Source organism: Leucoraja erinacea, chromosome 11, assembly GCF_028641065.1.
Source record: "Leucoraja erinacea ecotype New England chromosome 11, Leri_hhj_1, whole genome shotgun sequence".
In the NCBI taxonomy this organism is placed as follows: domain Eukaryota; kingdom Metazoa; phylum Chordata; class Chondrichthyes; order Rajiformes; family Rajidae; genus Leucoraja; species Leucoraja erinaceus.
Window position 1 is genome coordinate 26,244,122 of NC_073387.1, and position 16,188 is coordinate 26,260,309.

The 16,188-nt window shown below is 36.8% G+C and overlaps 1 protein-coding gene across 1 annotated transcript in view; it reads right to left on the reverse strand.

The window, feature by feature from the left end:
• Window positions 1-720: 720 nt before the first annotated feature.
• Window positions 721-16,188, reverse strand: part of LOC129701617 (pantothenate kinase 3) — a 29,225-nt gene continuing 13,757 nt past the window's right edge. Inside the window, exons 4-7 of the mRNA XM_055642930.1 lie at window positions 15,799-15,975; window positions 13,499-13,622; window positions 10,780-10,905; window positions 721-9,134 (exon numbers count right to left, since the gene is read on the reverse strand). Of these exons, the coding sequence (XP_055498905.1) occupies window positions 9,084-9,134; window positions 10,780-10,905; window positions 13,499-13,622; window positions 15,799-15,975 (478 nt within the window). The 3' untranslated portion in view covers window positions 721-9,083. The remainder of the gene's footprint in view (window positions 9,135-10,779; window positions 10,906-13,498; window positions 13,623-15,798; window positions 15,976-16,188) is intronic.

A 16,188-nucleotide genomic window follows, 5' to 3' on the forward strand; every position in this document is an offset into this window, starting at 1 on the left:
CCCGATCTCATTTTCTAATTAGTTTAATTAATTAATGTGCAGCTTTCGGCAATGACGAGTTATGACTTCCTTCTCAATTATATTTCATCTAAATCTGTGGAAAATTTCATGTAGTTTGGTGACTTGGGTCACGAAAACTGATTTCTAGACACATTTTTGATGCTCGGCCCACAGCCTACGCTGAATAAAATATCTTCCTCCCTTATAATCCTCAATTTTGAACACCTAAATTTAGCCTTTCCTCAGCCTCTTCTGTCCCATATAAAACAATTCTAATTTATCCAATCTGTTAGATACAATTATCCAGTTTAGGCACCATTCTTACCAATCTTATCTGCAACCAGTAGAATTACACCTTTGCCATGCTGACCGGAACTATCTGTAGAATGTTACCTATGGATTATGAGTGTAATATTTAGTTCCATCATAACCTCCCTGCTCTAATATTCTATACAACAGCTAATCAAGGATAACATTGCAGCTTCTTTACCAGTTCAGTTACTATGAAGGTCTTTCTGTTCCTCTATATCATTCCATTTATTGCTTCTTCCACTACCTTGTTTCACACCTCCCACTGCCCTCTCCCCTCCAAAGGCATTATCTCATTTAATTTACCACTCTCTGGGCAAGATTTGCTAGAATTGAAGGGATTTGCAGGCTATATACGAGTTTAGTTTCAAATGTAATAAGATGCTGAACAAAATGAAATTAAGTCCAAGATTTAAATCAAAGATTAGTTTTATTTTAACAGCAGAAAATGTACAATGTGGCCTGCAAACAAGAACAGATCAGATCATGCAACAGGTACTGCAACAGACTGTAGCTGAATGGTTGATGGGAATGCTAACAGTATAAGTTTTGGCCTTTGGATGTTTTAGTGAAGGAAAAGATAAACCATCGTTTAAGAGCAAGACACCTCATAATAATACAAAAAATACGCAGAACATACACACTCGTGCAGAAGGCAGCAAATTATAGAACATGTTTACTCAAACTTTAGCGAGGCAAAAAAAATGTACATCTGCATCTAAATAAATGTTAAACAATAATCTACAACTCAATCTTATTAATCTCTGTACAAACTTTGTGTTATAGTTATACCAGGTCATTTAAACAGCACCTTTACCCAGCACAGATTAGCCTAAAATTACTGAACTGCAATGAAATTAGGTATTTAAAAGATTTCAAATGTAAGTTTTTTAATATAGTAGAATACTTGTATATTAAATCTTCTTTTTCCTCGTAACATTGTGGCCAATTTATTCGTGCTTTGGATTGATAACCTCATGCAGCTGGTGACTGATTATCTCAATAATTGCATTAATTAATCAATTAGGTTAAGCTGATGTTTTAGTTGGAATACTCAGAACTTGCGACAAGAGAGATGCGTGTCATTTTCCTGGGCTGAAGTCTTTCCAAAATGAGTTCCGAGACTCAGTAAACTGTCAAGGGTGGCACATTATTTTATTCTGGGGAAAACTCAAGACGTGTGTAACTATCCAAATTTTCCCCGAGTTAAGATAGACTTCAGGGAACACCTGAAAATAAAAACACCACCACACACTGTTCCGAGGCAATGAGGGGTTGCAGTTTTCTTGGAATTATTGAAATTGGCAACTTATGCATACTGAATTTGATACATTATTGGTTTCATTCAGGTTTCAGTTGTTACTCCACACCAAGACAATAGCTTCTTATCTGCATGCTCTTATGATAACTATGAAGTTAAAAAAAAAAATCCATTAGTTCCTATTATCAGACTGATTTCAAAGGCTAAGTTGACATGCCACCCACGCGGGAATTGTGAGCCGACAGTTACTCCGTACATTTTCAAAAATGTAATCCTGAATTCAGAAGTCCATTTTTAATTATGAAAGCCTTTACTTAGCTAATCAGATCCAGCTTTTAGAAGATTACATTTTTGGTCAAACAGGCAAAATCCTGGAAGGCAAAGCGTATGAAGCTCCTATCCTACTCTAGTTGAGTTTTGGATTTTGAATAATACCACAATCGGCAAGACCCAATACTTAGAGTTAACTCTGCATACAGAAAATTATTCAAGTATCTATTAAATGCAAAATATCAGCATGATGTTTAGTTTTATCCAGAAACGTTATCTTTACAAAGTGCAAGTAAGCAACAAGACTTTCGATAAACTTCCTGTTAATATTAATATAATCTCTGTTATGTAACTAATTGCGTGCACCATGTACTTTAACCTATTTTGGCAGGGGTTGGAGAAAGATGAATATCTTAAAAGTTACTGGAAGTTATTTTCCCTCTTGCTGTCTTTTAAACATTACCCAAAGTTTAACAGCACCAAAAATCCAAATTCAATGTCAGCAATTCAATTGGTTAACAGGTTTTACAATAGATACCATTGTATTCCAATTCAGCCATGTATTTGTACACTTCCTCAGCTAAAAAAGTTTTAAAAGCTAGGTAGCTTGCAAAGTTTAGCACATGAATCCTAATCCTCACTCTAACCAGGTGGCAACATGGGTCTATAGTGAGATTATTTTAACCATGCAAGAATGAGACTAGTTGATTTGCAGCTTGATACCGCTTAAATGAATTTATTCATATTTTAATGTCTACAAATGACTGGATAAGTTATTTATTTCATTCATAATCCTGAACTAATAATAATTACTTCTCATCATTTACCACAGATTGAATTTAAATCCATACAGATAATTTAAAAAGCAAAACAAAACCCAATAAACATGCAAACTGTTCATTTAAACATGTGCTGGATAACCTGGAATCTAAACCATATAAATTAAACACATTGCTTAGATTCACATTTTAAACTGCTCATTCTGACATCAAGATACACTTCTCTGATATTGTGTCAGAGCTTGCTCCAATAAACACAATGATTTATCTTTGTCTCCAGCCTGACCTCACCTTCACTTCAGGTACTTCTAAAAATAAAAAAAAATAGGAAAGTGACATCATGGGAAACTGCGTTAATTTTGTGACATCTATCTCTTTCAAATCCATTCTATAAAACTTTAAACTGTATAGAATACTCAAATCACATTAGGAATATGATTTTCCTAATCCTCCAGATGATGGAAGTTTTCGATACAAAACAGCAGCAACTTTACATGAATCCTCAGCAAACAAGTCAACTTTTGAGAACGGGGAACGTTTTGGGAAAGTGTCACACTGTTTCAGGTATATTGGCCAGCAGACGCGTAAATCAGTTATGAAACTTACACTCAACAATTTAGAAGTTTTTAAATGGGATGTAAAAGTAGACCATTCTCAGTACAAATCTTGCTCTCAATGCATACGCTTTTCATTTTAACAGTCAGCACATTTCATCAAAGGGGAAAAGTATTCATACAAAATGCTTTTAGAATAAGGTCCTTTCAAAACAGCTTAACAACTTGGTCCTTTTTCTTTTAAAAGATTGCACCAATAGTATACAGGGAGAAAAAAAAAATCCTAACTTGATCTCATTTGTTGAGTTCTGCAAATGACAGCAGATCAAATCAAAATAATGAAATATTTAGCAGGTCAGCTACGTATTCAAATGACAGGCCTAGGTTAGTTACATTTGGAAGCTAGCAGACAATTGGATCTTGTACATTCGCTTAAAGCACTGCTTTGATGCATTTATTGGACTGAAAACTGATGCATCACAAGAATGGATTATTGTTCACAGGCAAAATCTAGGTATGATTTTCATGCGTTATGAAATAATTAAGGTTATACAGGTTTAGTCTCTCCACCTTCAATATGTTTTCTCAAATTGTTTTACAGGAATTGTTACTACTTGTCAATTACCCTTTAGCAGGCAAACTAAGTACTGATGATTGGATCACATCCTAGTCTAAAATCCAGGCCACTGCTAATCAGGTCTCGTAAGTTAACCATCAGCAGATTTAACTTTAGAGTGGAAACCTTCCACTAAATTTTACCTAAGAGTCCAAACGTTACTAACATTCTATTTTTAAATACTCATGAACCTCCTGCGGTGATGCACATGCAGGGGTGTTAAGCCAATCTTGAATCAGGGTGTGCAGACCCAAGCTATTGCTCAGCTTGAAGTTACACACTAGTCTTTTGTTTAAAAAAATGTTTTAATGAAGGTAGACACAGGAATTTATAATAGCGATGGTTTACAAAAATGTTCCAAAGTGTATGAAATGAAATTATAGTGTGACAAGTTTACAAGAACATTTTCCATAGTAATAGTCAGAGGCTAGAGATGTTTGCAGATGTCAGGGTGTGACACAAGAAAGTTAAGCATTGCCCAAAAGGTAACATTTTAAAATAGAAAATAGTAATAAATCAGCTTGCAAAGAAACTCATATGCTTTGCTATTAGAATTATGCTAATTAGAGAGAAAGAAAAAAATTAAACAGCAGTAATGAAAACAAGTAGAGTGGGGAGTTCATTTGTCTCTTTGAGACACACTTTATGGCAGACCTGAATCTTTAATTACCCACTTATTACAGTGGTACTAGTTCATTTGTCTACCACATCATGTAATTAATAATAATAATTATTTTTTTAAATATTTCTACCCACCAATATATATGAAAAAAATGTATGCAGGTAATTAAGGAAAGACTTTGTGATTTGAACAGGATAGACCAAAGATTTCAAAACACCAAGAAAATTGTTTAAGTGCCTGAAGAAACATTCAACTTTATAGAAATTAATCACAGGGGGTCCTATTTAATGAGGCACAACAATAAGATAGCATATTACTACCTGGTTCATCTCCTCAAGGTAAATCTCAATTTTAAAAATCTATTGTGCCAAGAGGAAGATAACGTACTTAATACAAACATTAGCAATTAAATAATTGCACTTTGCAACAAGAGACCAGTTGTTTTGGACTGAGTGTTTTAGGCTGGGCTCAAGAACTTCAGTACCAAGCTTCCAAGGATAAATTCCTTTCCATTGCAAAACTCACCCAATTCCATTTTGGAAAAATATCTCGGCTGCTGTGGCTCAACACAGCTACTGCTAAAATTCCCAATCCTGATTTTATTACTTACTTACAGAGACAACAATGTAAGCACACTGCTGGACAGGTTCCTATTTTTCAATTTTCATAATTTTTTTTGCGTACACACCTTTGCAGCGTATATTTTAGCTCAGAATAAATGCAATTGGGGCAGTGGCGGAAGGAGTTGGGAGTAAAAGGAGAGGATCACTGGTTAAGCCACTGGATCCTGTGAAATACAGTGCATTTTACTATGATTTATTGCCAATGGGATTGCTGAAAAGTTCATTCTACACTTCATGTTCTATCTGTGGGTTAGTACAGATTGTAATTCAATCTTCATTCACGAAGGAGTTGACGTGATTGCACTCTCTTCCACATATGCCAAATGTTTCTTAAGGAATCCAGCTGTGATAGATTTTAAGGTAACTTGTATGCATTAAACAAAGCCCATTACATTAGATGATGAATTTTCATAGTATCTACACCTATTCAGAACTAAATTTGAAGTTTGATTTTAAACAGTACCAAGCAACCTTTGTAATGAATATGCTGTGCATTGTCAAACATCTGTTCATTAAAAACAGGTGGAGAAAAGGAGCCAGAGAGCTATCGTGCAAATACAGCATATGTTATTTAATCCCTGCTATATCATGCTTTCAATGTGCCAATGCACATTTTGCTAGTACTATACTACAGGAGTGTAATCCATCAGAGAGGAAAAACTATACTCCGAGGAGGAAATGTTTATAGTCAGGCTGCCAGCAGGCAGAATGCCATGAACTGGAATGCACTGCAAATTTGTTTTAGAAGCAAATGCAGTAGTGGCTTTCAGCAGGGAATTAGATGCATGTGGTGGGAGGAAAATGGAGTATGAAAAAGAAAGCAGAACTGGCACAAATGGATCAAAATGGCTTCCTTCTATGTTGTAATAAATTTCAAAACATGTATAATTTTAGTTCTGGTTGCACACAATATACAAAATTCCAGTTCTAATTCATTTTCAATATTGGGGTTCATTGCATACTTCCAAATAGATTTTAAAGTCTCCTGGTTTTGATATTCATGCTAAATGGGTATTAATCGGCTTTTAATTTCTGGTTTGGTTTAGATACAGCGCGGAAACAGGCCCTTCGGCCCACCGGGTCTGTGCCGACTAGCGATCCCTGCATATTAACACTATCCTACACACACTAAGGCAATTTTTATATTTATCAAGCTAATTTACCTACATACCTGTACGTTTTTGGAGTGTGAACTGAAGATTTCAGAGAAAACTCACGCAGGTCACGGGAAGAACGTACAAACTCTGCACAGACAGCACCCGTGGTCGGGATCGAACCCGGGTCTCCTGCGTTGCAAGGCAGCAACCCTACCGCTGCGCCACCGTGGCCGTCGTGGTGACCACCTACTTCAAATGGGGGAAATGTTTCCCATGTGTTTAAGTAACAGAAAGATGAGGAGAACAAGCTTTTAACTTAAGAGTATAAAATGTTGAGCAAATTAAATCCTGACTAGTTAAAGGAACAATGACAGAAAAAACCGTTGGGATATTAATAGCACATTTTCTGTCTCTCTGAATTTAATGCCAACACCAAACTAAACAAAAATCAATAAGAAGCCTCATTATTAGCTTCTCATGCATCCTAAAATTGCTATTCAGATATGAATTTAAAATGTGGCCCTTTAAAAAAAAAAAAAAAGCATTGTAGCAAGCTAATCTGGCCAAGGACAAATGACTTACGATTGGAATGATGAAAAAAGCATTAAAATATCAATCATTGAAATTCTTATCATTCTACTATCCAGACATTGAAATAATTAAGATAATACAAGTTTAAATTATACCACAATAGTAGTAGAAGTAGAGAAAAACACAACAAAGTGACTGGAGGACAGATTTCTATAAAAACCGTAATGTGCTTTGCAGAATGAAAACTGCCATTCTGAGCTGATCGGGCCAATGTCAATGTAGTTGACTCTTAACTGTTCTCTGAAGCAGCAAACAATTGCGGCAGGACAACAAGTAAGTGTTAAACATGGTGTACTTGGAGCTGACAAAAATGAATTAAAAATTCAATCATTCAAGTACTGAAGGTAACATTCTTTACAAGTTGCAGCCAACATGCTGCCTCTATTGGTCCAGGTTAATTTCACTGCTTATTTTTCAGTTGTATTATTTTTAATCTTCGTTCACACTTTATTGTGCAAGCCTTCAAACAGTTGGTCCTAATCCTATTAACAATTAGTTGGATTCCCTTTGCAATTGGAGTTCGTAGAGGCTACAGTTTAGAGAACTGCAGAGGGCGGCACGGTGGCACAGCGGTAGAGTTGCTGCCTTACAGCAAAAATGCAGCACTGGAAACCCGGGTTCGATCCCGACTACGGGTGCTGTCTATACGGAGTTTGTACGTTCTCCCCGTGACCTCCTTGGGTTTTCTCCGAGATCTTGTTTCCACCCACACTCCAAAGACGTACACGTATGTAGGTTAATAGCTTGGTAAATGTAAAAATTGTCCCTAGTGGGTATAGGATAGTGTTAATGTGCAGAAATCACTGGTCGGTGTGGACCCGGTGGGCCGAAGGGGCCTGTTTCCGTGCTGTATCTCTAAACTAAACAAATGCCAATAATAAACTTCAGGGTTCAAATCAGATGGAATTCTGAAAATAAGCTATGATCTGCAGATAGTTTGTGGCCGTTTTATTGAACTAATGGTCTCTTTTCCAGAGACTAGAATAGCAATATGCTCTCTAAGTGCGGTATGAAGACTAAATGAACAATTGGCACGTGATCGTTGTACAGGTGATCGACTAACAGTAGCAACCAATTAGCAAAATATACACAATCAGGGTACATTTAATTAATACTGCTCACATTCTTTCCTAATTGTCAAATGATTATCAGCGTCTCCAGCAATTATTGTACGTCACAGTCACTCAGTCAGAAATTACCGTACATCAACGTGAAGGCACTAGTCTACGACTATTGCACTCTTCAATGAAAAACAAAATTAAATTAACATCCTCTACAAAATTCATAAATATATTAAATCAGATAACATCAAGGACATTCAAGGGAGTAATCCAATCAACTTGTTTCGATGATGAACATAAAACTTGCTCAGACTCTGCTCTGATGGTTTATGGAACCACATGGTCAGATACACCACACTCAGCATTGAAATACGTTCAATAACTTCACCAGAAAGCACTATTTTAAAGGCGGTAAAGGTTATATACAAGATTAGGTGTCCTCAATTTCTGCAAGGATGTTACCTTGTGCAGCTTTAGCTGATACAGGCTTAAGGCTTTTTAGAGATCGAAATATTTCTCATTATTTCACAAAGGTATAATTACACCTCTCCCTTATAAAATACAAAATTTTCAAATAAAATTAACAACTACTTTAGAAAATAAATAAAAGCCACTTTAGGTGATTACGTACAGAGATATCAGGTGGACCTTCCCGGGACAATGGGCTCTCGTCATAGCTGCCAATATTGAATCTGGCAACATTGAAGATTTTTGCACATATTTTCTCACGTTATTTCTAAAGGAAGGCATGTTAAAATGCACCTATATTACAAAGCAAACAGTCTTACAACTTCCAAACATTCTCCATTGGGTAGATAACCAGTCCCAGGTGTTGTTACATACACATTCTCCATAATAGCTCTGCAAATCAGTACTTATTTTTCTGTAATCCACAGCTAATACCAAGATATCAAAATTGTAAAAGCAGTTTTGATTTGCAGAGGCTTAAGGGTACCATGGAGACCAAATAAATGAGCTAACGGTAATCCAAAATTAGATTAACAACCCCAAATAATTTCAGTTGATGTGACAATAGAAGGAAATATTTTGGAACATTGTAACGAGAAACTAACTGCGGTTAAATGCCCAATACACTGGACCCAATTAAAACAGTAAGATTTTTCACAATTCAAGTAGAAAGAATACTTCAGTAATACAAACCAGCCTTTAGTGTGGCTCATCTTTGTCACAGATTTTTAACAGGTTTTTATCCCTGGATGAATGCATTTGTTTCCCATTCCCTAAACATTATGCAGCTGTACATATTTCTTCCATTTCCGTGATGTAGAATACTCAAGTTCTAAGTGGAATTAAGAAGTCCAAGCAGAGCACCGACTGCTCCAAAGTAACCCTGAAGTTTAAAAATAAAGCAATTTAGAACTTTGGTATGGACATTTAATTTCTATATTTTAACAGAACAGTAGTTTTTCAAAGAAAATAGTGGTTTAACACAGCTCGTTTCTGCTCCAATCACTAAAAGTAGAGGTGATGAAAAGATTGAAACCTCTTGGCCTTCACATTAATGAAAGGTTCTCAGCTGTTCCTCACTTTTGTTCTTGTCAAGGACCATTCACTGCTACCGGTCGACACATTGGTGTAGCTAATAGAATAGTTGCCTCACAGCTCGGTGAGCCATGATCACATTGAATGGCGGTGCTGGCTCGAAGGGCCGAATGGCCTACTCCTGCACCTGTTGTCTATTGTCTCACAAACCTCTACAGCCTTCCATGGTAATGACTCAACCAATATTGAATTTTCCCTCACAAAAAACTGAGGCCAAGTAGTTCATAGGTCATTGCAGTATAGTTATAATGGAAAAAAACAAGAAACATTTGTGATGTTTGTCGAGGGATGAATCTTATTCCAGAATAAAGCCATTATTAATTTTTCAAAATGAGTGAGCAACAAACAGTTCTGTTTCCAATACGTATTTAAATTAATTTTCTCAATTTCTTATGCTATTTCTGAGACGTTGCTCTACATATATTGATGAAATATCTTGGAGTATAAAAAAATGTATCACTGTAAAATACTTTGAATTTGTTTTATCTAAGGAAGTTAAAGATCTTGTGAAGTTCATGTAACCTAGTCTCCTTCTCCAGTAACTCCCCGACTATGGATCTCGACATCAATACCAGTAACTGATGAAGGCCATTGGCCGAAACCCAGCTAGTCTCTCATATTTGTGCACCCTTGTACACACACACACACACACACGCATAAATGATAGCTAAGCTTGTGAAGCAGTTAGTAACTGGATGAAAAATAGAATATTGTAACTAATGTAATGTGATCTGTAACAAGAGGTTCTGCCCCAGTTTTCAACACGTATATGAATGAATTACATAAAGGAATGGAGTTGCGTTGTAAAGTTTACATCTACATGGTCAGGTCATGCAGATGACAGAAGGGAATTAAAGACAATTTAATTAGTAGTTGTAGATACATGGGAGCTCAATATGGGAAAAGTCTCAGGCAGGTATTCTGGTTTCTATAGGAAGAGAATATCGAGGATGCAAAGGACTGGAGATACTGGTTTACAAAAAAGGACGCAAAGTGCTGGAGTAATTCAGCGAGTCAGGCAGCATCTCCAAGAGCATAGGTGATGCTTACGGTCAGGACCTTTCTTCAGACTGATTGTTGTGGGGCGGGGAGGGAGGAGTGGGGAAAGCAGGAAGAGAGGAGAGGCAAGCCAAAGCCTAGTCAGTGCTCGGTAGATACAGGCGAGGGGTTTTATTTGAAGAAAGGTCCTGACCCAAAACGATATCTGTTCCTTCCACATATACTCTATTCAGTGACAGTACCTTGAAATCTGAGTATCATGAAACATAACACAACAAATGAATCTCCATAGATCTGATTTCATTGTAATGCATCCTAAAAATGTGTACACTTTGTTTATAAACTAAATGTAAATTCCATTTTTAATTTGGATAAGACGCAAAAGACTACAATAATATCATTTTAGACAACAAACCATCCACTGAAATATGTACCTCATGCTCTAGAAACAATGCCTTCAGCTGTCCTCTTGACCAGTAGTCCAATGCATAAGCCAGGAGCTTCATTGACAGTGTATTGACTCGCAGGAAGTTGCCAACAAAAACAACTCTGTTTATCTTCTGCAAGCACCAAAATCACAAAGAAATTAAACATTGAGTTTGATTCGGTAGAATGTAAAACATTGCAACCTGAAGTTGTGTGCTTGAATGATCTTTAACAGATGCAAGTATTTCCAAATTTAAAAAAACTCTGTCAATTAAGGAGACAAGGAAGCAAGAAACAAAATGCTGGAGTAACTCAGTGGGACAGGCATCATCTCAGGACAGGTAGCATCTCTGGAGAGAAGGAATGGGTGACATTTCGGATGAAGAAGAAGAGTCTCGACCCGACACGTCACCCATTTCTTCTCTCCAGAGATGCTGCCTGTCCTGCTGAGATAACCCAGCATTTTGTGTCTACCTTCGTTTTGAACCAGCATCTGCAGTTCTTTCCTACACAAGGAGACATGGAAGATTGTTTTCAAAGGTTAAACTTTCAAAGTAAATGTTTGTATCAGCTCAGTTTGCTCTTAACATCACTTGACCCTGACAGTCAATCACTGAGAATGTACCCAAAATTGAATGCTTTCCAAAGAACACTTTTCAGGATGTTAACTTGGGACTTAATTGAGGTTAAACACCATTTATGCAAAAAGAAAATATGTTTTGGAGATTGATGTCAATTGTGCACAAGAAGTTGAGATGAACTTCATGCCGGCAAGTAAAGTTTGATTCAGACTGAATATGGGTCTCCAAAAATATCACCAAGCAGGAAGTTTATTTTGCACTCTTCAAGAAGCTGGCATTTATTGTGCTAGTATTACAGATTGTAGAAGCCACCTTCTAAATCTTTGCTCATTTTCATTCATTAGTTTTCACTTGGATCATGGTTTTACCTCCCACTGAAACTACAACGATTGCATTGACAATGCTCACTTTGGTTCTGCTCGAGTTAATTTATAAACTTATTGTGGCTTTCACAAAAAAACAGCTTTGATCAGATATCACAATGGAATTACATGAATAGATATAGACTTGGGCAAGTTAGTTGGTGAAGCAAGGCTGCAGTGAGCAAACGGAGGGTTCCTTCTAGTCTGCAAAGGTGCCAAGTCTCCGTTCTTTCATAGCCCTGTACAATGCTGCTTGATTTTCACGTCACAAGGCAGCACTGTAAAGAAGCCGAAAGTATAGAGAATCCAAGATCTTTTCACTGCTTTTGGCCATCATTGTAACTTTGAGAAAAAATATTATTCTGTGTGTACTATCAGAAAATATTAAGATGAAGATCACAGCAGACATGTATCCAAAATAATGTCCATCTTGATAGCATATGGAACTTGGGGTATGGAAACTTTTATTTCCAAAAGAGGTAACACAACAAGCAGGTTATTGAGAAGGTTTCATCCAAACGGCATTCAAATGAATGTTGTAATGTTACCCATTTTTGAACACGTTACTTTGTTCTAAAATAGTGACACGTAAAACATGCAGAGTTTTTGATATTACACCAATTTTAATTGGAACAATAAATAAAATACAATTTAGTCTAAACCTGCATCAAATGTTTTAACATCAGAGGCACCATTTCAACTGCCTCCAGTTTCAGTGTTGCCAAGGTAAAATGTGGATTTATTAATTAGTTTAAACATAGAAACATAGACATAGAAACATAGAAATTAGGTGTAGGAGTAGGCCATTCGGCCCTTCGAGCCTGCACCGCCATTTAATATGATCATGGCTGATCATCCAACTCAGTATCCCGTACCTGCCTTCTCTCCATACCCCCTGATCCCCTTAGCCACAAGGGCCACATCTAACTCCCTCTTAAATATAGCCAATGAAGTGGCCTCAAGTACCCTCTGTGGCAGAGAGTTCCAGAGATTCAGAGTTCCAGAGATTAGTAAACATCTTACTAATGCAGCAGAAATTACGTAAACAGAACACTCATTATCTGATGTTATAAAAAGAAAAGAATGGAGATTGATGTCTTCATGCCTGCAAGTAAAGTTTGATTCAAGAAAGAATAAAACCATTAGGATTTGCTACCTTTTAATCAGTAGCCACCGTGAAGAGTGTGTGAGAAGAAAATGTATTTAATATGTTCCAACTGTAAGCGCAATGCAGTACACAGTGTGTAATCGTGAAGAAGTTGTAGTAAACGAAGTGAAGAGCCCGAGGCCAAACGTTACCCCACTCAGTTCTGTGTAAAATATGACTCTCAGCAGCAGAACAACTATTTACAGGATATTTAGGACGTCAACGCAACAAAGTAAAATTGAAGGTTGATAGATTACTTTAATGACTTTATGCCACATATGGCCATGGATGCCAAGTCATTGGGTATTTTTAAAACAGAAATTGACAGATTTGTGACTAATGCGGGTGACAAAGGTTACGAAGCGAAAGCAGGAAAATGTTGAAAGGGAAAGATAGAGCAGAATGATTGAATGGCGGACTAGACTCGACTAAATTCTATTCCTATGACTTATGAACTTACTAAAATAACTTACCTGATACTTCAATTCAACACCTGAGCGCAAAGCTCAGTTAAATTAAAAAATAAACACGGTCAAATTGAACTTTTCTCAATTATGGTATATTCTGCCTTTCAGAGGTCTTCCAGGAAATACACAATACCGTAAAGATACAAAAAAAGGGGACAAAACCACTATACCTCATTCAGTGCACACATACGAGCTATGGATCCTATGTTGTTTGTGATGGTGACCAAGGTAGCTCTTGCAAGGTCTTCTTTGCTAACTAAATCACGCTTCTCCCTGCAAATCATGTTGCCAAAGCTGCAAGGGAATAAAAAAAGAAATACCCACTTATATCCAACATGATTTATTTTGTATTTACTAAAATAATATTAAACAAAGCGAATCAGACCAAATCTTCCTCAACCCCATCCATCCATCTTCGGTCCACTGTGAATACTTTTGAGGCATCTTCTACCCATGTACATAGCGGAAACGTACAGCAACTAAACTAAGTGAACAGTCAGTTATTTTTACGCCAAAAACTAAATAAATTCTAAAGGTGCTGGGTACCCGCAGGTAGAAAACCAGTGATCGTTATACAAATGCTATTCTGAAAAAGCATTATAGGCAGTACTGGTGAACTGTGGAAGTTGTTACAGCTCAGCCTAATGGTGTCCTTAACTGTCATGAGTAGGCATTTTGGCAGTGATTATCAATGAATAATTAAGATGGAAAAATAAAAAAGGATGAGTAGACCAGCTCTCGAACTTCAAAAAGTACAACTTTATGCAGCTCCAAAGCCCAAGGAGAAACTCAACATATTTTAATGCTTTTTTGTTTGTTTTTTTAATATGATATAACAGCGCCTTACTTAATCTACACAACCCATCGATACCATCACGAGAAATCAAAAACAACAGTGACTGACTTACTTCACAAGGCAAAACTAAACACGTTCTCCTCTGGGCAAACTGCTGCCATTATCATCTCACTTTCATAACAACAGCAGTTGCTGTTTGTAACTAACAAAGCTGATGGATTTTATGATAATGGGAAGGATCAGCTTCCCTCACTAGGGAGGACATGGATTTAAAACAATTGATAGGAGGATTAAGTAATAAACAAGATATTTTTTTTAATCTAAAAGAACATTGGGCATCTCAAATTCATTATTTGAAAGCATGGTAGAGGCAGGTACTCTCAATGCATTTAAAAAAACATCAGGATGAGCATAGAACAGTATAGCACAAGAACACATCCTTTGGCCCACAATGTCTGTGCTGAACCCAACTCTTCCCAGCCTACACATAATCCATATCCTTGCATTCCCTGCATATCCATATGCCTACCCAAAGTCTTTTAAATGCCATTATCATATTTGTCTCAACCATCACTCTTGGCAGCATGTCCCAGGCACTCACTGCCATTTGCATAATAAAAAAATAATTAAAAAAAAAAAAACTTGTCCCACACATCCCTTTTAAACGTTGCCTCGCTCACCTTAAAGCTATGGCCTCTAGTATTTGATTTTTTCATCCTGGGAGAATGGGTGACTGTCTACCCCATCTACGACTCTCATAATTGTATATACTTCTATCAGGTCTTCTCGCAACCTCTAATGTTCCAGAGAAAACCATCCAAGCCTGCCCTACCTCTCCCTGTAGTTAATAACCCCTAATCCAGGCATCATTCTGATAAACCTTCTCTGCACCTTTTCCAAAGTCTATACATCCTTCCTGTAATGGGATGACCAGAACTCTGCGCATGAAATACTGAAGCTATAAAGGTTGTGAAGAGTTGGAAAGGGTGAGAGTGGATAGCTCCTTATACACCCTGCACAGACACAAAGTTGAATGGCCCAATTCCATACTGTAAACATTCAACTCTGATGCAATTTCATTAAACTATTTGATAAAATATGTGGGAATTTATACTTTAACATATTTAAGCTGCAGTGCAAAATATGTACCCTTCAAATAGATTTTGAATTTCCACTTTAATTAAAACTGTTTAAATAAATATTATTACAGTTGCCATTCCTGGTCTTTTGCTCCTCCCTGCAACAGATATAATGACAGCTTTTCGAATACTATATATATATACTACTTGCATTAGAAACAGTCAGTTAATTCAAAAAGAAAAGACAGGACTAAAAAAAAAATGGCGACTGAAAGTAAAAAGTTGCAAAAAATATATATATATTTCAAATAACAACGCAAGGCTGACCTTATAGGCAAGACTCCCAGCCAACGGTTTGCTCACAAGCCTTGCGTGCGTTTTTAGCTTTTTCTATTCACTATAATAATGATAATCTGCAGAGCACTCTCTAATTTCAGAATGAAGTGTTATTTATTTTTCAAGTAATGCTAACCTGCATAAAATATTGGTTAAATTACTTCTGGGTGATTAAATACTTTTACAGATCATTTACAATCTGCCTGCAAATTACAATATTACAAATAACCATTTGCCTATCACATGTGTCACTTCCTACCTGGAAGCTACTGCCCATCCAGGTAAACCAAATCGTTCATAGTCTCCTCCGTAGATGTCCCGTACTAGTTTGTCAGCCATAGTGCTGTCGCCTTTTGAGGCCATTTCAAGAGCTTCATCGAAAGTCTCACAACCTGTAAGCAAACAGCAGAGGCCCAGGAAGGTTCCACCTCCTAAACTAAAACAAAAACAACAAAAATATTAATATCTGATGCAAGACTGGGTATTTTAGAATGAGTAAACAGAGTATTTGAAAGTAAATGGCCCCTTTCCTCACATCTAATGCTAATTGGCTTATATTGGGCTAATTTGTCCATAAGACACACTGATTTTCTCTACTTCCAAGCTTGGAGCGAGACATTGTGCAATAACCACTGTTTGAGACCAGGTT